The 22,182-nt window shown below is 36.7% G+C and overlaps 1 protein-coding gene across 1 annotated transcript in view; it reads left to right on the top strand.

Moving 5' to 3' along the window:
- Positions 1-22,182, top strand: part of CCDC171 (coiled-coil domain containing 171) — a 293,576-nt gene that overhangs the window by 202,839 nt on the left and 68,555 nt on the right. Inside the window, exon 24 of the mRNA XM_039240931.1 lies at positions 14,799-14,930. Within this exon, the coding sequence (XP_039096862.1) occupies positions 14,799-14,930 (132 nt within the window). The remainder of the gene's footprint in view (positions 1-14,798; positions 14,931-22,182) is intronic.

The raw sequence follows: 22,182 nt of genomic DNA, 5'->3' as shown, positions 1-22,182 counted from the left end.
TGTGCAACCGTCACAACTATGTTTTCAGAATATTTTCATCTCCTTAAAAAGAAATCCAGACAAATTAAGCAGTCACTCTTATATCCTCTTATTCTGTTCCATAGGTTGTCTTTTTACTTTCTTGATAGTGTCCTTTGATGAAAAAGTGTTTTTTAAATCTTGATGAAGTCCATTTTGTTTCCTTTTGCTGATCATGTTTTTGGATTCATATCTAAGAATAATACATTCATTGCCATATCCAAGGTCATGAAAATTTTCCTCTGTGTTTTCTCCAGAGAGTTTTATAGTGTTAAATTCTCTGGAGTTTAAGCTCCAAACTTTGGAGTTATCTTTGTATTAACTCTCATGTTTAGGTTTTGGTCCATGTTGAGTTAATTTCTGTATATGGTGGAATGCAAAGACCAAACTTCAGTTATTCCTGCACCATTTGTTAAAAAGACTTTTCATTCTCCCATTCAGTGATCTCAGTTACCTGTATTGTAGATTTGTTGACTATAGATGTTTGGTTTTATTTGTGGACTCTCAGTTCTGTTCCATTGATCTACCACACTGTTTTGATCACTGTAGCTTTGTAGTAAATTTTGAAATTAAGAAATGTGAGTCTTCCAACTTTGGGTTTTCTTTTAGGATTTTTTTTTTTTGGCTTTTCAGGATTCCTTGTAATTATATATGAATTTTAGAATCAGCTTGTCCATTTCTGAAGAAGACAATTTGAGTTTTGATAGTATTTCCATCTTAATAATAAGTTTTGCAACCCATGATGTGGGATATCTTTCCATTTATTTAGATCTTCTCTAATTATTTTCAATAGTGTGTTACAGTTTTCAATGTATAAGTTTTGTATCTTCTTGCTTAAATTTATTTTTAAGTATTTTATTCTTTATGATACTATTGTATTTTCTTAATTTATTGGTTCTTAATTATTAGCATTTAGAAATATGACTGATTTTTATGTTGCTTTTGTATCCTGCAACTTTGCTGAATTTTTTTTAGCTCTAATAATTTCTTTTGAAGATTCTTTAGGATTTTCTCTATATGAGATCATATCATCTGCAAATAAAGATAGTTTTACTTCTTTCTTTCTGGTTTGGATGCGTTGATTTTATTTTTATTTTATTGTTGATTTTATTTATTGTTTTTTGTTTCTTTGTTTATTTGTTGTTACTGTTTTTATTTTTGTTTTGGCCTAATTGCCTGGCTAGGACTTTGAGTTCTAGCAATGAGAGGACAACAGATATCTTTGCATTCTTCTTAATACTAGGAGGAAAGCTTTTGGACTTGGACCATTAAGTATGATATTAGGAGCATGTCCTTTATCAGCTTGAGGAAGTTCTGTTCCTAGTGTTTTGAATTTTTCTTATAAAAGGTTGTTGGGCTTTGTCAAATGCTCTTCCTACAGCAAATGAAACGATCATTATTTTCAACCTTCATTCTATTAATGTTGGGTACCACATAGGTTGATTTATGTATGTTGAACCATCCTTGTATTCCTGTTAATAAATATCACTTGGTTATCATGTATAATTGTTTGAATATGTTGCTAGACTTGGTTTGCCAGTATTTATTTTTGTTGATTTTTGCATATATGTTCATAAAGGATATTGGTCTATAGTTTTCTTGTGATATCTTTGTATGGCTTTGGTATCAGAGTAATACTGGTGTTGTAGAATGAGTTAGGAAGTGTTCCTTCCATTTCAGTTTTTTGGGAGAGATTTTGAGAAGGATTGGTGTTAATTCTTTATACATTCAGTAAAGTTTACCAGTAAAGCTATCTGGTCCTGGATTTTTGTTATTGGAAGGTTTTTGCTTACATATTCATTCTTTTTACTTGGAATAGATTTATTCAGATTTTCTGCTTCTTTTTTAGTTGGTTTTGGTACTTTTATGTGTTGCCAGGAATTTGTTTGGTTCATCTGGGTTACCTCACTTGTTGACATACATTGTTCATTTTCTTAGTATTGTTTTTATTTCTGTAAGGTCAATAGTAATATCCTCACATTTATTCCTGATTATAGTAATTAATTAATCTTTTTTTTTCTTGGCAAGTCTAGTTAAAGTTTGTGAATGTTGTTGACCTGCCAAGGAATAACATTTGGTTTTCTTGATGTGCTCTGTTAATTTTCTATTTTCTCTTATCTCTGTGCCATTCACTATTTCTTTCTTTTGTTTATTTTGGGCGTAGTTTGCTCTTCTCTTTCTATGTCCCTCAGGTAAAAGGTTAGGTTATTGACTTGAGATCTTTCTTCTTTTTTAATGTAGACATTTGTAGCTAAACATTTTTGTGTGAGCACTACTTTCACTGAGATTTCATGGAGATTCTATTGTCAGGTGCATATATATCTGGAAATTGTTGAATCTACATGGTGGACTGATTTTTTTATTATTACAGAATTTTTTTTGTCTATTAGTAATTTTTTGTCTTAAAGTCTTTGTATGATATTAGTATAGCTATTCCAGCTCTCTTTCGGTTACTGTTTGCATGGAATATCTTTTTTATCCTTCTACTTTTTTAAAAGTTTATTTATATATTTTGAGAGACAGAGAGAGCACACATGCATGCGTGTGCACAGGAGGGGGCAGAGAGAGAAGGAGAGAGAGAATCCCAAGCAGACCCCGCACTGTCAGCACAGAACCTGATGTGGAGCTTGGTCTCAGTAACTGTGAGATCATGATCCGAATTGAAGTCAAAACTCAGATGCTCAACCACTTGAGACACCCAGGTACCCATATCCTTCTACTTTAAATTTATCTGTGTCTTTGTATCTAAGATACCTCTTGTAGACAACATATAATTATTTTTTAAAACACATTCTGCCAATCTTGACCTTTAATTGGAGAGTTTAATCAACTTACATTTAATATGATTAGTGATATGGAAAGACTTCTGTCATTTTCCTTTTTTTCTCTTTGTCTTATTTCTATTTCTGTTTTAGTCCCCTCCTGTTTATTGTATGTTAGATAGATCTTTTGTAGTGTAACATTTGTTTCTGTTCTCTCTTGTTTTCCTATATATTCTTAGTTATTTTTTAGAGGTGCTCTTGGGGATCACAATTAACATCTTAATTCTTAGCAATCTACTTTGAATTAATAATCTTAGTTTCAGTAGTATACAAAAACTTTGTTCCTATAAAGCTCCATCCCCACCTTATGTTGTTACTGTCACAAATTGCATCTTTATACATTGTGTGCCCATCAACATAGTTTATTATTATTGTTTTATGCAGTTGTCTTTTAAATAACATAGAAAAAAAGAGGTGTTACAAACAAAAAATACATTATTACTGACTTTTATATATACCCACGCAATGTTTTTTATGAGTGGTCTTTATTTCTTCATGTGGATTAGAATTACTGTCTGGTGTTTTTTCATTTCAGGCAGAAGGACGTCCTTTAGCATTTCACCAAAGGCAAGTCTAGTGATGATGAACACCCTCAGCTTTTGTTTATCTTGGAACAGCTTAATTTCTCTTCCAGTTTCAAAGAGTATTTTTGTTGGATATAGAATTCTTGGTTGATAGTTTTTTTCTCTCCATTACACACTTTGAATATGTCAATTCCAAAATTTCCATTTGGTTCCTTTTTATACTTTTTATCTCTTTATTTGTATTTTCTACTTTGGAAGACATTGTTCTTATAGTTTCCTTTGTTTGTTGTTGTTGTTGTTATTTTTGTATATGGTTTCCTTTAGCACTTTAAGCATATTTAAAATAATTGATTTTTAAAAAGTCATGGTGTGATAAATCCGGTGTTGAGGCTTCCTTGGGGTCAGTTCCCATTAGTTTCTGTTTTTCTAATGTATGGGCTATACTTTCTTATTTCTTTGAAAACATCATAATTTTTTGTTGAAAAGTGGATATTTTGAATAGTGCAATGTGGCCACTCTGGAAATCAGATTCTCCTCCATCCCCAGTGGTAGTTGTTGCTGCTTACTCTAGTCTTGTTTGTCTGGTCAGTGACTTTACTGAACCAGTTTTTTAAAATTTGTTTTCTTTTTTAGAAAATATTTATTATTGAAGTATAGTTGACATACAGCGTTATTATCAGGTTCAGGTTCACAACATAGTGATTTGACACTTCTATACGTTACTCAGTGCTCGCCATGGTGAGTGGTCACCCTCTGTCACCGTACAGCATTATTACGATATTAATCACTTTATTCCCTGTGCTTTACTTTTCATCTCTGTGTAAAGTCTGTGTTCTTTGTTGGGTGGGACCACCAAAATCTCTGTTCTGTTAGCTTCGTGCTCTGCTAGTGTATCAACAGAGATTTCCATAAATGCTGAGATTCAAGTTTTTCTTTTTTTTCTTGATTAAACTTTTACTTGGTTGCTATATACTTGCAGTTAGTTTCTAGAGTTCTGCAAAAGTTGATTCTGACAAATTTTGTCAGTGTATTCATTGTTTTTGTGTAGGGACTGGTTTTTGGAATTCCTTATTGCAGCCTCTTCACTAACATCATTTCCTAAAGTCATACACTATTAGGAAAATAGCTTTACCACTAGGTTTCTAATGTTACTGATAATAAAGACTCTCAGGAATTGATTTCTTCTTTACATTAAGAGACTCTCCACTCATGCTTAAGTATTTCTATTGTGAGAAAAAGAAAGTACAGTAATTGTATTTAAAATAACTTTCAGGATAAGGTAATGAGTGGACATATAGGATAATATCTGAATTATTTAGATTTAGGTATGAGAAAAGTAAGTATTTATTGGGGGCTAACCAAGTGCTTAACAGAGAGATGTCTTGGTTTATACTACAGCAGGGAGTGAAAGTAAGTAAATTTAGGTAAAACTGGAATGTAGAGAAGAATGAACTGTTTTTGGAGTCATTTCTTATTATTGTCAAGTTAGTAGAATGGCTGGATTCTTGAGGCTTTTAGAGATTGTTTGAGTCCTATAAGTTTGGAAGGATTAACTACCATGTTTCCTGTATATGATTGCAGTATACTATGAATTTTAAAGGTACGTCTGAACATTTACTCAGAAGTCTTAGCTGCCTTCTCAGTAAAATGTCTAAATGATACAACAGGAAGTCACAATCCAGAAGCCTCTAGAGGACCTTGAATCTCTAAGCCCTGTAAATTTATCAAGCTGAAATGGCACTGGAACAATAACTAGGAAGTCATAGCAGTTTCTGACATCCTTTTAGATTCCCTTCTATTGTAAAGTTACTTAAAACCTCTAATCCATCATAAAACACAATATTTAACGTGAATAGTTGAGTTCGACAAATGCTTTTTAAGTGTATATCATATGTCAGAGCTGTACCAGTCTTTGGGGGAAACAAATAGCCAATATATATATATAGTTTAGTCCTTTCCCTCACGGCAGAGACACAGATAATTCCAATATACCATGGTAAACACGGATCCATAAGATGCAGTTCAACATTCATTTAGATAGAGTTATTCATCTATTAGGCATACTTAGAAAACCCATGGGTTGACTGGAACTTTCTTAGAAAACAGTTAATGCCTGGAAGGGGCTTTGAAGTGTGTGGAAAGATGGGAAAGGCATTCCAGCAGAGAGAGTTACATGTGCAAGTATGTGGAGGCATGAATAGCCAGATATCCTGAGTTCAGCAGTGAGTGTAAGGAGAATGCAAGAGATGAGGTCGAATGAGGCACTTGGAAGCCAAGTCATAGCAGAACTTGTTTTTTGTTCATTTTTTGCCAGTCCAAGACCTTGGATCTTTATCCTGGAAGCAGTGGAAGTAAACCAGGGTTTAAGCTAGGGATGGATGTGATCAGATTCTTTATTGAATCTGGGTTCTGGAGGGCGTATTTGCAGACCGGATATCGTGACTAATGAAATGGTTTTAAGAGCCATGAGTCTAGGCTCAGTGAAGGCAGGAAAAGGTTTGGACCAGGGTGGTGATGATAGATGGCATCAGAGAAAAGAATGTGAAACTTACTTAGTAAAATGGCAAATGAGGAGGATGACGAGGCATGGAGGATAGCTCCCAGTATGGGCGGTGAGATTGACTGATGTTGGGAATACAAAAAGAGGAGCAGGCTTTTTTTTCTTTTTCTTTTTTTGTTTTGGTAGGAAGAAGAAGGGAGACAATGATGAGTTTTGTTTCAGAAATACCCAAGTTTAAGGTAATGTGGAGTGATCAGCAGGATATGCGAGCCTGGACTGCAGGGAAAAAGTCAGGCTAAAGATAAAGGTTTGAGATTGATTAATGTAATACTCACTGGCAAAGAAAGAAGGCAGTATAGCAATTGATAGGAGAAACAAGACATTATAGATAAATGGGAGGCTAGCAAATGCATTTGGAGAGATTAATTATGCCACGAGAGTTTGAAGTCCTTGAGGGATGGAATTCTGTCTCCTTAATTTTTATTTGCTCAGCATCTATCACAGCGCCTGGTACCCAGTAGGCACTTAATGAATGTTTGTTGAATGAGTCAAATTTTACCATCACCCAGTCTCTAAACAAAACTAAAGGCATCTCTAGATTTCACTGGAAGTCTTGCTGATATTCCTTTATTTATTTGACTGCTAAAAATAGCCTGTGTACTTATTTTGCCTAATCAAGTGCTAGAGGAGAGAGCCTAAATTTGATAATAAGAATGTCTCTAGGAAAGGGAGGTATGGTAGCAGCAAATTTACAGGATGTAGAAGTCCTGTTATAACCTGCTTTGAGCTGGTTCGACCCCTACCAAGTAGAAGGATGATTACTTCTTTTGTTAGAGTGGATTCTGGAATAGATTAGAATCGAACAGAATCTGACAGGTGAAGACACTGTCTTGCCACATCTTTAAATGCGATTTTATAATCTTATCTTAAACATGGTTAACCCAAAGAGTTGATAGTTCATAATACATAGTTGTCTTTGATTTTTGGTTTTCAGTGATTTTATGAGGAATGTAAACATCACAGAAAAGTTTTAATTCTTAAAGCTGATAGCATGTTAAAAGTTGAAACATGATTTCATGCCTCTAAAAACCCAATTTTTAGTGACTTGTTAATGACGCTCTGAATGTGACTTGCGATCTTTGAACTCCTCTCCATTCTCAGTTTCCGGATCCTGATCTTGAAGATCAGCTGTGCAGGACTTACAGGTGTTAGCACAGCTGGCTTGCTGATGACAACTCTGTCCATATAGCTGTCTTGTGTGTCATCATTCATATTGTTCAGTGTCATTCTGACCTAGCCAAGCTAAAAATGGTACTCCTGCTCAAGAGGGATTTAAAAACCTTGACAAACTAAAGATAAGACACTACAGAATGTCACGGACATGTGCTTAACAGGTTTTAGCCTAAACACGTCTAAATAACTAATTGCAGTATGCATCTGCCTTTATCCTCTGAAATAATTTACACTAGGAAAGAAAATATCTCTGTGTGGAGGACTGTTAACAATTCATAAACATATTTTTCTGTTCTCCAGTATGGGCTTTATGTTTGTTTAAATAGCTCAAGGTCGCAGTAATCTATTTGTGGGGTGCATTCTATGGTATATAACCCACACCACAGATTTCTCATGCTGTCGAGTGCCTTGATAAGATGCCCATGATCAAATCACTCTCTTTTCCAGCTTGATAATTTGATTTGAGGGCTCGGTTTTTCAAATCCTTAATTGGGATACAACCAGCTTGGTAATTTGATTCAAGAGATCCATTTTTTAGTGCCATAATTGGGATGCAACTATTAATGTGTGGGGTGGTGGTGGTGGCGGCGGCGGGTTTGCCCTGTTTTCTGGTGACAGCAGCTGGCAGTCATTGGAGAGTTCTGGCTCTGCTCCAGAGTCATAGGTTAAGTTAAATAACCTGTCAGCGAGAGAAGCCTAGTTTCTCACTTCCGCCGTTTCAAATTATGAGTGCATGCGCTTGCTGCCACGTCAGAGCTGTGCCTGCTCCTCCTTCCTGTAGGTGTGGAGCACAGCTGGGACCGTTGCATGTGTCTGGGGATGTCGTAGTTTGGGGATTTTCCATGGGAAATGGTGACCATTGTATAAGGATGAATGCTGCACAGGTAACTTGTCTCTCAGAGTAATGTGTGTGTGTGTGTGTGTGTGTGTGTATCAGGCCATGGGAGAAAGAAAACATGAATGAATGAGAATGCCCACAGGTCCAGTGGAACAACGCAGGAATATAAGGATGTCTAAGTACTAGTCTCCATTACTTATCACAACACTATTTTTATGAGACTTACACATTTTTGCTAACATTACCAGACGAGGGATGAATGAACAGGGAAAAAAATGTTATTGTTTAGGTAGGGAAAAGGAAGAATTACCAAAATTGCAAGCAATTTCACCAACTATGAACTATTTTTTTTCCTAATAGTTTATTGTCAAATTAGTTTCCACATAACACTCAGTGCCCATCCCCACAAGTGTCCTCCTCCATGCCCATCCCCCATCCCCCCCACATCCATCAGTCCTCAGCTTTTGTCAGCATTCAAGAGTCTCTCATGGTTTGCTTCTCTCCCTTTCCCCCACCATTTCCCCCCTTCTTCTCCCCCTTGTTACTCCGTCAAGTTCCTCCTAATCCTCCTATATGTGCAAACATATGATATTTGTCCTTCTCTGCCTGACTTATTTCGCTCAGCATAACACCCTCAAGGTCCATCCATGTTGCTACACATGGCCAGATTTCATTCCTTCTCATTGCCATGTAGTATTCCATGGTATAGATAAACCACATCTTCTTGATCCATTCGTCTGTTGATGGACACTTAGGCTCTTTCCATGTTTTAGCTATTGTTGAGAGTGCTGCTATGAACATTGGGGTACATGTGCTCCTATGCCTCAGCATTTCTGTATCCCTTGGGTAAATTCCTAGCAGTGCTATTGCTGGGTCTTAGGGGAGTTCTATTGTTAGTTTCCTTAGGAACCTCCACACTGTTTTCCAGAGGGGCTGTACCAGTTTACATTCCCACCAACAGTGTAGGAGGGTGCCCGTTTCTCCACATCCTCGCCAGCATCTAGAGTTCTCTGATTTGCTCATTTTAGCCACTCTGACTGGTGTGAGGTGGTATCTCAGTGTGGTTTTGATTGTATTTCCCTGATGAGGAGGGATGCTGAGCATCGTTTTATGTGTCTCCCAACTATGAACTATTAACAAGTTCATTATAGATATTAAGAGGCATTATGATTTGGTGCTAAGAGCACTGGTCTCAGCAACCTCACATTAGGGCTGTTTCACAAGGTGGACAGAGGAATCAAGTGAGGTGTAGTGTGTGAAGACCACTCTGAAAAGTATATTACTCTATCTATTTCCTTAACTAGATAGTTAGGAAAAGGTAACAGAAAGAGGAAAATATCCATTTAGATGTGACTGTTCAGGATGTGAATGTCATCTCCATTGCGTTGACAAGCTTGAATCCCTGCTTCTATCATGAGGCTCATGCCAGAGTCCTGGAACTGCTAATTATCTTTTTTTATTATATTCTCTCTTTCTCCTGCCTTGAAGAATTTGTGAGTTTGGAATGACATTCTTATTTGATCACATACTTACTACGAGCCTCTGTATGCATAGCATTTTTCTTGCTTCTATTGTTATTACAGAGTATATAGTTAACTCTGGCTGATGCCCTCCCTTCTCTGTTTACAAAAACCTCTCCAGTATGCCTATTCTACTTGTTTAACCAAACGTTAGAATATGTGCCTAGAATGTTAGACTCAGTCAAGTTGTATACTAGACTATGTGAAACTTGAAACTAGACCAAAAGATAGGACACTCATTTATGAAGCACTTGAAGAAAAGAAGCCAGAAAGTATCTGTGAAATGGCACCCTGTATTACTGATAGAGGGTTGACCTGCTAGGAATTGTTCGCATATTCTCCGGTGAGATGTGGTTATTTAAAAAACTTTACAGATGGTGAAAAATATCGTCTTTCCTTCTATACCTTTAAGGTGGAGGATGGTCAATATTTACTGTAAAGGGTCAGATAGTAAATATTTTAGGCTTTGTAGACCATATGGCCTCTTTCTCAACTATTCAACTCTGTCACAGTTGCAGGAAAACAGCCAAAGATAATAGGTAAATGAATAAGTGTCATGTGTTTCAATAAAACTTTATTTACAATAAGAGGTGGTGGCCTAGATTTGGTTCCCAGGCTGTAGTGTGCTAAATACGCACTGCTCTCTAGTGCAGGTTTGAAAAATAGCGTGCAAGGTCTTCTAGTGTAGGATGAAAAATAGAATAAAGAGAGAAGGGAAAGCAGTTAGGAGCCAGTGGAGGTGGAAGGGAGGGAAGAGAAAGGAGTGATCCAGAAGAAGGCAGGCAGCTGGAAGCCACGTAGAACGTGAACACAGGGGTAACAGGAGATTCTGTAGATAGAAGTCTGGACCTGATGGTGGTAAGAATGTTTATTTTGAAGCGATGGAGGCCATACTAGATTGGAGTAAGTAAAATTTTAGCCAGATTAAGGGTATGATGTAAAGTTCTAATATCATTTACTTTCCCCAGACTAATTAAAGATTCAGGCATTGTGTGTGTGTGTGTGTGTTTGTGTGTATTATATATATAGTTATATATATATATAAAATTTTGTACATGTTTTTATGTGGTAAGTTTATCTGAATTTTTATCTTCAAATCCTACTACTTTTCCTTGGTGTCCTGTTGGTAAAAACACAGGTAGTACCACATTCCATAAGGGTTGTTTTTTTTTTTTAATTTAGAATGTTAGGTCTAGAGGGATGGATAGCTGTGTATAATACAACACATTGCTTCACATTTTAAGTATTGAGCAGTTTTTCTTAAAATGGCAAATTTAATGTTATCATTGATATATCTAACAGGAATAGCTTTTGTGCTGTTATGGTAGGAGTACAGAAAATCAGAAAACAGACCGGTGGCTTGCTGATCAGAGCAATAGGAGCAGTACAATGTGGATTTTTAAAAAAATATTTTAAATGTTTTATTTATTTCTGAGAGAGAGAGACAGACAGCGGGAGCAGGGGAGGGTCAGAGAGAGGGAGACACAGAATCCGGAACAGGCTCCAGGCGCTGAGCTAGCTGTCAGCCTAGAACCGGACGCAGGGCTCGAACCCACGAACTGCGAGATCATGACCTGAGCCGAAGTCGGACACTCAACTGACTGAGCTACCCAGGCGCCCCACAACATGGATTTTATGAATCGCTTCAGTCTGGACCTAGATTGTTAGAATACACTAAATATATATCTCATAACAACATTTTGACTTCTTAGAAAGTTTCATTTATTTTTCTCTATTCCATCTCTTCTTTCTCTTGTGTCTTACGGCATATATGTTAGAAATATATGCTTTATGAAAGTATGTAATGAGAAAGAGAAAGCAAACCACTTTTCTAAAACCCAAAATTTCAGAATGTAGTAATGTAGGCATGTTTTCTTTATTCTTTGTCAAAAGACTATGCAATTGAAACAGTTGTATAGAATGTTATAAAAATGAATATATTTTGATAAATGAGATTTATATTGTGAAATTCTCAGAAAAAATCATTATGTGTTAAATATGAACTGTTACCCATTTTGAAGTAGAAAAACATTATTATATATATTTTATCACTCACAGCTATAAATAAATCACAGTGAAAAGGATATAGACTCTTAATTAAAGGATGAATAATGATGTGGCATACACAGAATTTAAGTCAGACTTTTGAAATTATATTTTAAAGTTAATTTGAAATTTGAAATTAGAATTTAATGTACAGACAGTCGCAATGGTTGTTTTAATCTCAGTCCATACTAAAATCTGTATTTTAAAAGGCAAGCCTACTTCTCCTTTTAAGGAAAAAAGTGTTTTTACTATTCTCATATTGTTGCTTTAAAATTCTTTTGATAGTAAAGAAATTTATTATAGATTCCCATGTTTGAAAGGAATAATTTCATATCCAATGGGCAGTGTTTCTCAGAGAAATCCCACTTATATCCTTTCTGATTTTGTTCACTTTGTTCTCAGGCTGCCTGTTCTATGTTTTTCATGAACCAATTTAATGCCATACAGGGAGAGTCCTATACCTTACTGTTGTGGGTTGAATCTCTTTCCCAGTGACCCTTGCTCACACCCTGAAATTCACACTTGCCTTCTGCGCTCTTCTGAACAGTCTCTTCCCACCCCCACAACCCCTCCGCCCCTTTATGTTTCCCTGTTCCTGGTCACCTTCCCTTCCGGCTTCTTTGCTGTGCAGCTGTAATTTTACTTGTCTGGTAAAATTGTTTTGTCTTCTCTCAACACGTTGCTGTCATTCCTTGGGCCCCTTCAAATAAAGGACTTCCTAGTCAATGCTTTTTCAAGAGTGAGAAAAAACTTTTTCTAGAAATACTTGGAGAACGTGTTTGATGCCTTCTCTCAAAGTTCTGGCATAATTTAAAAGTGGAAACAACTCTTGAAATTTAGCATAATTATTTGTCATATTATATTTATGACGTATCACTGTTTCTTGACGGCACTGTCAGCGTTCAGCGCATAATGTGTAACTGAATTAATATATTAGCACGTGCATATTCAGATACTGCTGTAAGTGTGATGCCATCAAAATGACTGCATTTCGAGGTGGTTTTTTTTTTTTTAACCAATCTAAGATAAAGAATGATTTAATCTGGGAAATTAAATAGTGTTGTCGTGAGAATGTTAATTTGATAAGAAGTCACAGTTTTATGTGCCAAATGACCCAGCTTAATATTGTTCAGCAACTTTGTTTAGAGACTGTGAAATGTGGCTCACTGTTCCTGTAGATGCCAAGCTTCACAGCTGAAGTCTGGTGCCTGATAATAATCGGGTAAAGGGCCTCCAGTGCCAGAACCGTGTTGTGGATTATACCTACATTGCTTATGGCTCCCCTCTCCCCCTCTGCCCATATTAGCAATCTGCTTTTGTACTTTGACTTCCAGGATTTCCCTAGTGAATTTTGTCACAGAAAAAAGAGAATCATCAATATCGCAGTTAAACTTGACTTTCAAAGCTAATAGTATCTCATTTGGGGGCTCAAATTTAATAAATTTTCTTTGATTCTGGGTGAGTTTTTAAACATCAAACAATGAATTGGCCAGGGTGCAGTAAAATATTTAGATCTATTGACTATGGTTCAGAAGGGTAGAAGGCAAAACACCAGTGGTTTGATGTTGATAAATTCTCAGCACCTTAATCCACATTAATGTTTTCTTTTATCTGAGTGTACATTGGTGACCAAAAAAAAAAAAAAAAGACAAGAGAAGGTATCCATACGTATAAAATATTAAAATTAAAGCAAATATATTTGTAAAATACGATTTATTTTGTTATGTTAAGTAAGTTAAAAGCATTCTCATCCTGAGACTATTCTGTAGAATGTTTGTTACAGATAAATATGCATTCTGAATTGGGACTCTGCTCTGTGTACAGTGCCCACACCATTATAAAAATTGCATTACGGTGTATGTTTTCTAGCATACACTTTGACATTCATTTATTGACAGAAACTCTTCTGCTCAACTTGGGAATATAAAGAGTTTTATAACCATAGATTACCACAAACAGTTAAAGATGTCATCATATGTTTGTGTGTGTGTTTACTGGTGTAAGGGGACCCTATGCAGGATGATGGTTCATTCATAAAGTAAGAAATAACTCAAACAGGTATTACAAGCTTCCCAAGTAGAATAAAAAAGGGAAGGAGAGTTTTCTATCATATATTGTTGCCAAGTTACATTTGAAGTCGCTCAGGTAAAAGTACACATATAAATATATTTATTTGAGAAATTAGTGTTATTTTTATAGTTCTCCCATTCTTGACCTTTACTATTTCATAAAAAACACTTTTGATCCTGTGGCTTTAAGCTAGTTGTATAATATTTATCAAATATGTGGTAGTGAAGAGATACATTTTTAAAACCAAGTCAGGCATAAGGAAAGTTAGAAAATATGCCTGTATATGAAACCTACTATCATGCAGCTATATAATTAAAAATGAAAGCTTACTGATCTTATGGAAAACTAAACTGTGGAATTTTTAAAGCTTTTAATAACTTTAGACATTAAAAATGAAAACAGGTCAGTTTTTGAGCATTTTCTTTTATCTATATATAGTATAGAGAGAGTAGTTTCTCGTTTGTCCAGAAGGTGGCAGTGTAATATCAACTGCATGTGATACCTATACTGGCTAGAGAATTGGTATTTCTCCTGTATCTGTGATATGTTTGTATTGTTGCCATTCCGAATACTTAAAATATAGTACAGACACCACTGATTTTATTCATTATCTTATTTAGAAGTTGCATGACCAAGTTGGTCTGTATGTATTTGATTGCTAAGATTCAAGTTTAGTAAGAAGAAAATGGGCAAATAAACCTCTGACTGGTATATTTTTAAGTGTCCTTGTGTGTTGAGTATACTTGTTTTTATTCCAGAGTACATATTATTGAAGTTTCCTTTTCAGAGACCAATACCAAATAACTGTCTTGTCTAATATGTATCAGTTAATACCAGTGAAATCAAACATGTTATTTAAAAAGTGATAATAATTAGAAGATGGCTATTTGTTTTCTATTTTGTGAATATTTTTTTCCTCCTTTCTTTTTTCTTTTCAGGGTGGATTGTGAAAAAATAATTCAAAACCTCTTGATCAGAAGAGCTCCAGTGACTCTTCTTCCCTCCCTCATTTCAAGCAGGAGGATGCTTTTTCTTCTTAACATTCTCCCCCAGCACTCTGAATTAGAGATTTATTTGCAACGAAAAATCAATTAGTCCTAAATTTATTCATGGATTTCAGGTCCAGCGATCAATGCAAGTCCACTCAGTGGGCTCAAGGGGACCCAGTTCATCCCAGTTAATGTGTCTGAAGGGGAATTACCATTGATGCTGTTTTTTTCCCTTTAGGTCAGAGATCAGATCTCGCTGTCACGGACTGCGGCAAGTAGGAATGACTTCACCCTGCAGCTACCCAAACTGCACCTGGAGACCTTTGCAATGGAGGGGCTCAAGGGCGGGCCAGAGGTTGTAGCGTGCCAGGTTAGAGTCTGAATAACATTGTTTGCTACTGAGACGCATAGAGAAATAAATTGCACTAACTGGAGAGAAGGAAAGCTTCAAAGTATTGTGAATAACTTATAGGAGATGCAAATAATTTTTTTAATTTTTCTTCTGCTGTGTAACCCTAGTTCACAAATAATTGTGTTTTTTTTCTTTAAAGCCTTGAAATAGCCTGTTAAATAAGCCAGAAAAGTATTTTTTTTTTACCAAGGAAAAAATGTGCATTTTATAGCTAAGTATAGTATGTAAGGAACATGTTTTGCTGTCAGCAGAGGACAATAAGACACTAGGCTGTTATCTGTTTAAGCTGGTCTCAATTTGTAGCTCTTACTGTTTTAAATAAATCACTTTAGAGAAAATTACCAGGTGAGATATCTGAAAATTTTCAATGTTAATTCCAAAGTATAGCCAATATTTCCTAGGTGGCAATTTAATTTAAGCAAATGTAGAACCTTACTGCACTTTGCACTGAAGAGCTTTTCCCTTTCATTTTTAGTTTTAATGAACAACATAATATGTGCAGATTGGATTATTTCGTTTATAAAACTCGAAGTACCAAATCCTGAAAACTCAAATAACTTTAAAATCAACTTAATAAAGAAAAATTTTTCAAAAACATCAGTAAATAGCAAGAAAGAAATATAGAGACCCATCCTTTTCAAGATGCTGCAGGTATCTTTCTAATCAAGGTTACTATTGTGTTATTGTGGCCATTTTTTTCTTCAAGGTTGTGACAATTTTTTAATTGGGCAGAACAAAACTCGGTATATGCTTTATTTGCCTTTTAGTGCCCAGTGCCTTTATTGGAAAAACTATCAACATTGTGTAGACTGTAGGAAGCTTGATATTTCAAATGACGCTGTTCTCATTCAATAGTATTCTAGAATTTTCAATGTATTAAAAGAGAAATATTTCTTAAAACTCAGTTTCTCTTTCACATTTTGAGGTTTAAAATAAACTTTATCCTTCTTTAGTTTATGACCCTGTTGAGTTTTAATTTTGTACAAAATTGATGTCAGCCCAAGTGGGGCTCTGTTAATTTTTTTCTACATGCTCCATACCCTAATTTAATTTATTAGTGCCCAAATTAATGCTCTACAAAGAGAGAATACATTTCTTTCATTAGATTGTCCACCAATATATTTAAAATACATATGTGATTTAAAACTAAGCATAAAATGTTTTTATTTTCAGTTATAGGCTAGAATACTGTACCATTATTTAGTACAAGATTAAGATGTACATTGTAAATTTGATTACCGTTATTTATGAATTCATTGCAACCACAAATACAATATGATTTGAGATTTTTCTAGTGGCTGTAAAATAATCCTTTACTTGGCTATCTTGATTCAGAATCTCAGAGGGCTTAGGATTTGTCATAATTCACAGATAAAGACTTCCTCCAAACTGTAGATTTTGGTGATTTGGAAAAAGGCGATCCTCAGAATACCAGTTTTTTGGGGGAAAGCATGAATTCCCTATGGTTCTGACATCAGTAAATAGCAAGAAAGAAATATAGAGACCCATATTTCAGACTGCTCTCTTTCCCAGGTTCTACTAGAAATACTTATGCACATTGCCAATATCTATACACTTGGGCACACTTTGCAGTGACATGCTGGGATGTATACCGCAGGTTAGTCAGGATATCGAAGTTCAGTACTCCATGTGGAGAAGAGCACATGACTTAGGCCATAATAGAATTTTTTACACAGACACACAGACACAGACAGGGAGGCAGACAGACAGACAGACAGACACACACACACACACACACACACACACACACAGAATTATGATAGGCTTTGGAGTACTTCAAGAAGAAAGACTCTGTAGTAATTGATGACCTTAGTTTTCATATTAATAGCTACCATGTCAGTGTCCACTTACTATGGACAAGTTATCATGCTTAGTTCTTTACATACTTCATGCCGTTTAATTCTCACCGGGGATCTGTCTAAGGTGGCATTGTATGTCAAATAATGGCATCATTTGCACTTCACATTTGGAAAACAACTACATTAGGTAACTCCCCTCATCAACAAGTCAGGGACAGGGCTGAGAGCCTGAATTCGAGTGTAGGTATGTTTGACCACAAAGCCTGAACTGGTAAAATCTGATATTAGGAGATCTGGACCCCTGTGTTAAATGGTAAGCGCACAGCCTTTGAGATGTATAGTGGGATTTTCCTTCCACTTACAAACTACTCATTATGCATCTATGTAAGATGTAGGTCATAGTTTATGCTGTACTGTGGACAAATTCACAGAGAAAAAATTTTGTTTCCATTTGACAGGCTAATATTATTGGAACACTACTTTTCACCTTTTTGCAGTATATAAATATGTATATTTATGCTAAGTTTTGGTACATACATATTTAGGGACTCAGTATTTGTTTGGCTTCGTACTCTGTGCTGATGAAGTGGGCTGTTCAGAGAGCACACGTCCTTTGATTATGCCGAGGAGAGGATCACTGTGCAGGACGTGGCAGCGTAGGACCATTTGGCCAAGCTGTACAACCATTACTGGAGCAGTAGACGCTGTCCCTGTGTGTCTTGTCCAAAATGGGAGGCTTTATTATGGGCATAATCCGGGAGGAAGGAGGAACAGTGAGCGTGAGGGGATGGCGAAGAGGATTATTGCCCTTTCTCCCTGGACCCAGAAGAGCATGTGACCGATGCTCTCCTCGGGGAGAAAATTCCAGTCCGAAAAATGTTGGCTCTGAGATCTGCTAGCATTTAGCCTCAGTTTTCCTATCTGCACGCACACACACACCCCGCCCCCCACGACGTGCAGTCCTATCAATTTCTCAGGGTTGTAGGAGCATTAAGTGAGGCAATGCATGTCACGCGGAGACCGCAGTGCCAAGAGGGCAGGCAGTGTATGGTGGCAGTTATGACCGCAGCCACGAGGGGACCCCTGTAGATCGGAAGTTAGTGCTAGTGGCTGTTGTTTGTTACTTTTAAGGGTGTGTGCATTTTATATTGAGGAATGGTTATTTAGGATCTTTCTCTATCTTTCCATTAGCTTCTTTTACTCTTCCTTCCTTCTTCAGAAGCTTTAAATAACTTTGATTAATATCGACATCAGCTCCCTATGTACTTTTCCATGTTACTTGATGTTCCAGTGAGGCCATGTAGCCAATGAAGCCCTTTGTCTAAGCTCTTTTTTTTTTTTTATTTTTTTAAAAATGTTTTATTTATTTCTAGGAGAGAGAGAGAGAGAGACAGCGTGAGCAGGGGAAGGTCAGAGAGAGAGGGAGTCACAGACTGAAACAGGCTCCAGGCTCTGAGCTGGCAGTCAGCACAGAGCTCGACGCGGGGCTCGAACCCATGAACCGCAAGATCATGACCTAAGTGAAAAGTCGGACGCTTAACCGACTAAGCCACCCAGGCGCCCCAGCTCTTTTTTTTTTTTTTCAATTTTTATGTTTATTTATTTTTGAGACAGAGAGAAACAAAGCATGAGTGGTAGAGGAGCAGAGAGAGAGGGATACACAGAATCCGAAGCAGGCTCCAGGCTCTCAGCTGCAAGCACAGAGCCCGTCGCGGGGCTCAAACCCACAAACCAAGAGATCACGACCTGAGCTGAAGTTGGGCGCCCAACTGACTGAGCCACCCAGATGCCCCTACCTTTGTCTAAGCTCTTATGGCAAATCCATGTTATTGTTACCTGTGCCTTTATCTCCCAAATGATAGTGTTATCAGTCTACCAGAAAAAAATTAAAACACCTAGATTAGACAAGTTAGCTCTAGCTGAAAAGTCCAGTACAATATGAATGCACAGGACTTTGTCATAAAAAATATGCTGCCCATGTTTTATAAAGATAATACCTATTACTCATTATCTTATACTTTGAATTTTTTTGGTAATAATTAAGACAGGTAATGCATTTTTAAAAACATATTTTTTATGTTTATTTTTGAGAGAAGGAGAGAGAAAGAGGGATCCAAAGTGGGCTCTGCGCTGAGAACAGAGAACCCAATGTGGGGCTCGAACTCACAAACCCTGAGATCATGACCTCAGCCAAAGTTGGACATTTTACTGACTGAGCCACGCTGGAGCCCCTGTAATGCATTTGTTATCTGGCAAATATTAGTAGACACGTAATAAATGTTTGTGTCTCCACCCTCATTCAATAATGAGCGACAAAGAACAATATAAAGAGTTGACGTTTGTTGAGTACTTATTCCGTACCAGTCACTGTGCTAGCCACTTTACATTTGCTATCTCATTTAATTCCTGCAACAACGGTATGAATCGGTGCTCTGATTTTATCTATTTTATAAAGAAAGGAGCTAAAGTTTACTGAGATGCAATAAATTGCTAAAGCTTACATATCCAGTGAATAGGGTCCATTCATGCTTTTTATTTCTGCCTTTTGTAAACCATGGTTTACTCTGTGTGTGTGTGTGAGCTTAAGATGGTCAAGAGGGAAAAAGAATAAAGGAAAGGTCTGTCTGTAGAATACAGTTTCTTTCGTGAGGAAATGTGGAGAGGATAGAAATCCAAATGAGGCTAACTGGAAAAGCCACTTACTTTACTTTTTACTTACATACTGTGTATTTTGGCCTTTCATCTGTGAAATGCAGATAACAAAAATTTCTAACTCATTGTGTTGGTGTGATGATTAAATGGGGTAGCATATTTACAGTGCCCAGAATAGTGACAGGTGCATTGTAAACCCTCAGTGTCCGTTAGCTGTCCACTAACACGACAGCTTCACGAGGCCAGGAACTTGGTTTTGTTCACTGTTGCATTATTCTTTAGGCTAAATGAGTGGGGTTGCTGCCCCTAGGGTTAGGCACATTCTAAGGCTTAGATATACATTCGACAAGGTCCCTGAAAAAGACTGTCAGTTTACTCCTAAATGACTCCTATTAGGCTTTTAGTTTCTTTCTGAAAAGTATGGTTCTTTATTTTCCATTACTACAGGGAAGTGTTACCTTTTTTTATACTTTAGATCTTCCCTGATTTTCAGATGCCCATTGTCACTGGGTTGAGTTGCCAGTGCTAAGTCTGAGAGTCTCCACAGAGAGGTAAAGAGAATATTTGGTGACTCTATCTGAAAAAGACAGATACTCTTTTTCATTTATTCCTGGCTGCTTGACTGTGCTCTGAGTGAGATTATTGGAAGTCTTACCATTTTGGTAATGTAATAAGGCGCCAAAAAGATTTTGAGCTTATGTAAAGTTGTTATCTAGCAGAGTTTGTGCAATTCTCTTTAACTTCCAAAATGAAAATATCTTTTAAATTAAAGAAAATAAAATGATTTTTGACTTAGGTGGGGGGGATCGAATAGAATGTCGAAATGCTACCCTCTTCAGAGGTTGGAAGGTACTGTCCAGAGAAGGAAGAACTGTGTGTTAGGGAAGAACAATTAGCTGGAAAAATCATGCAGTCTGTGTGAGAATAAACACATTTTGATGAAAATGTCATCTGTGTCTCACCTACCTGCTTGACAAGTGTAGTCTCAAGTTCCACAGATGATACATTGTGCTAGTGAGGACTCTAAGTGTCCTTGGTTTGAGGCGTAACTTGAGGATGAATGCAAGAATCCGTGTGTTTGCTCTTGCTATTTTCTGAGGTAGCTGTCGGAAAACTGTCTGAGGTGAGTTGTAGGAAAAGCATTTTTGTTATCTGCTAGTTAAAAGTTTAGGATCCTTCTCTGAAGGTTTGATCATTTCTTCAAGATCTCCTGGGAATTGCGTGGTAAGCAAACCTAAGCGAAACAAAACACAATGTTAAGGTGTTAATGTGTGCAGAGGACTAACTAACTTTAAGGTTGTGTTGCAAATTGGGGTAACAGTTAAATAATTAAGCATGAGCATTTATTTTTTAAATTTCTTTAATTTTTTTAAATGTTTTATTTTATTTTTTGAGAGAGAGAGAGAGAGACAAAGCACGAGCGGGAGAGGAGCAGAGAGAGGGAGACAGAACTTGAAGCAAGCTCCAGGATCTGAGCTGTCAGCACAGAGCCAGATGTGGGGCTTGAACCCACTAACTGTGAGATCATGACCTGAGCCGCAGTCAGTCACTTAACCGACTGAGCCACCCAGGCGTCCCAAGTATGAGCCTTTTAAACATTGATTGTAGTCATTGTGAGTTAGGCCTCATGGTCTTCGACCTATATTTCTTCTAGGATTTTCATTCTGTTCTTAAAACAATGTTTAAGTGTTGGTTTTTTTTTTTAATTTTTAAGAAAGAGAGAGAGAGAGAGAGACAGAGTGAGAGCAGGGGAGACACAGAATCTGAAGCAGGCTCCGGGCTCTGAGCTGTCAGCACAGAGCCCGACATGGAGCTTGAACCCATGAACCATGAGATTACGACCTGACCCAAAGTTGGGTGCTTGACTGACTGAGCCCCACAAGCACCCCTAAGATTTTTGTTCTTGATGGCCCAGAAAACCTGGCATGTCCATCATTATTAGTGCAGTTTGATATCGTTGCTTGCCTTCTCACCCACCCTCTTTACCTTTCTCATTCCTTCCCTACTGGTGCCTGTTTGATTTGCACTTTATTTTTGGGGTGGTGATGGTGGTGGTGAAGCGGGGTAAGGAAATACATCAATCAGAACTCTAGAGCAGAATGTTAGAGTAACAATTTCAAATTATGCTTTTTTGGGTCCAGATATTTTGCCAGGTGATATATGCTACCATTCTTTTCTTAGTCCTTATACGTTATTTTTAAAAACTTTTAAAAATAAAAGTTTTTTTTTTAACATTTATTGTTGAAACATAGCTTGGGTACTGATAGCTAAGATTTCCAAAAACTATTAAAGTAAGGAATTATAAGAAGTTCTTTTAAAATATTTAGCAGTTGAGATATTTTATTTCTTGCATCATGGGTTTTATTTTAGAATGGTGGTAGTTCTCATTGCCCCTCCCCTGCTTGTGCTCTGTCTGCCTCTGTCTATCTCTCAAGTATAAATTAAAAAAAAAGAAAGAAAAGGACAGGATGACATATGAAGAGAAGGAAATGCATCTGTATTAAGCTTCTGCTACACAAAACCTCATATTGAAGAATCTCATCACTCCTTCCTCCTTAACTCAGTGAAAATATTCTAGAATTAGTCCCTCTGGGAGTGATCTGGTACCAGTGATCTGAATTGACACTAAGTAAAATCTGATAGGAATTTTTTAAAAAACTGGGCATACTTCATAAAGTCCTCTTTCCAGTTTTTTTAAGTTTATTCATTTATTTTTGAGAGAGACAGAGATAGCGTGA

Source organism: Hyaena hyaena, unplaced genomic scaffold, assembly GCF_003009895.1.
Source record: "Hyaena hyaena isolate Hyena2069 unplaced genomic scaffold, ASM300989v1 scaffold_185, whole genome shotgun sequence".
NCBI classification, from domain to species: domain Eukaryota; kingdom Metazoa; phylum Chordata; class Mammalia; order Carnivora; family Hyaenidae; genus Hyaena; species Hyaena hyaena.
The sequence above is the reverse complement of the archived record's forward strand: the minus strand, read 5'-3'. Positions and strand labels throughout refer to the sequence as shown.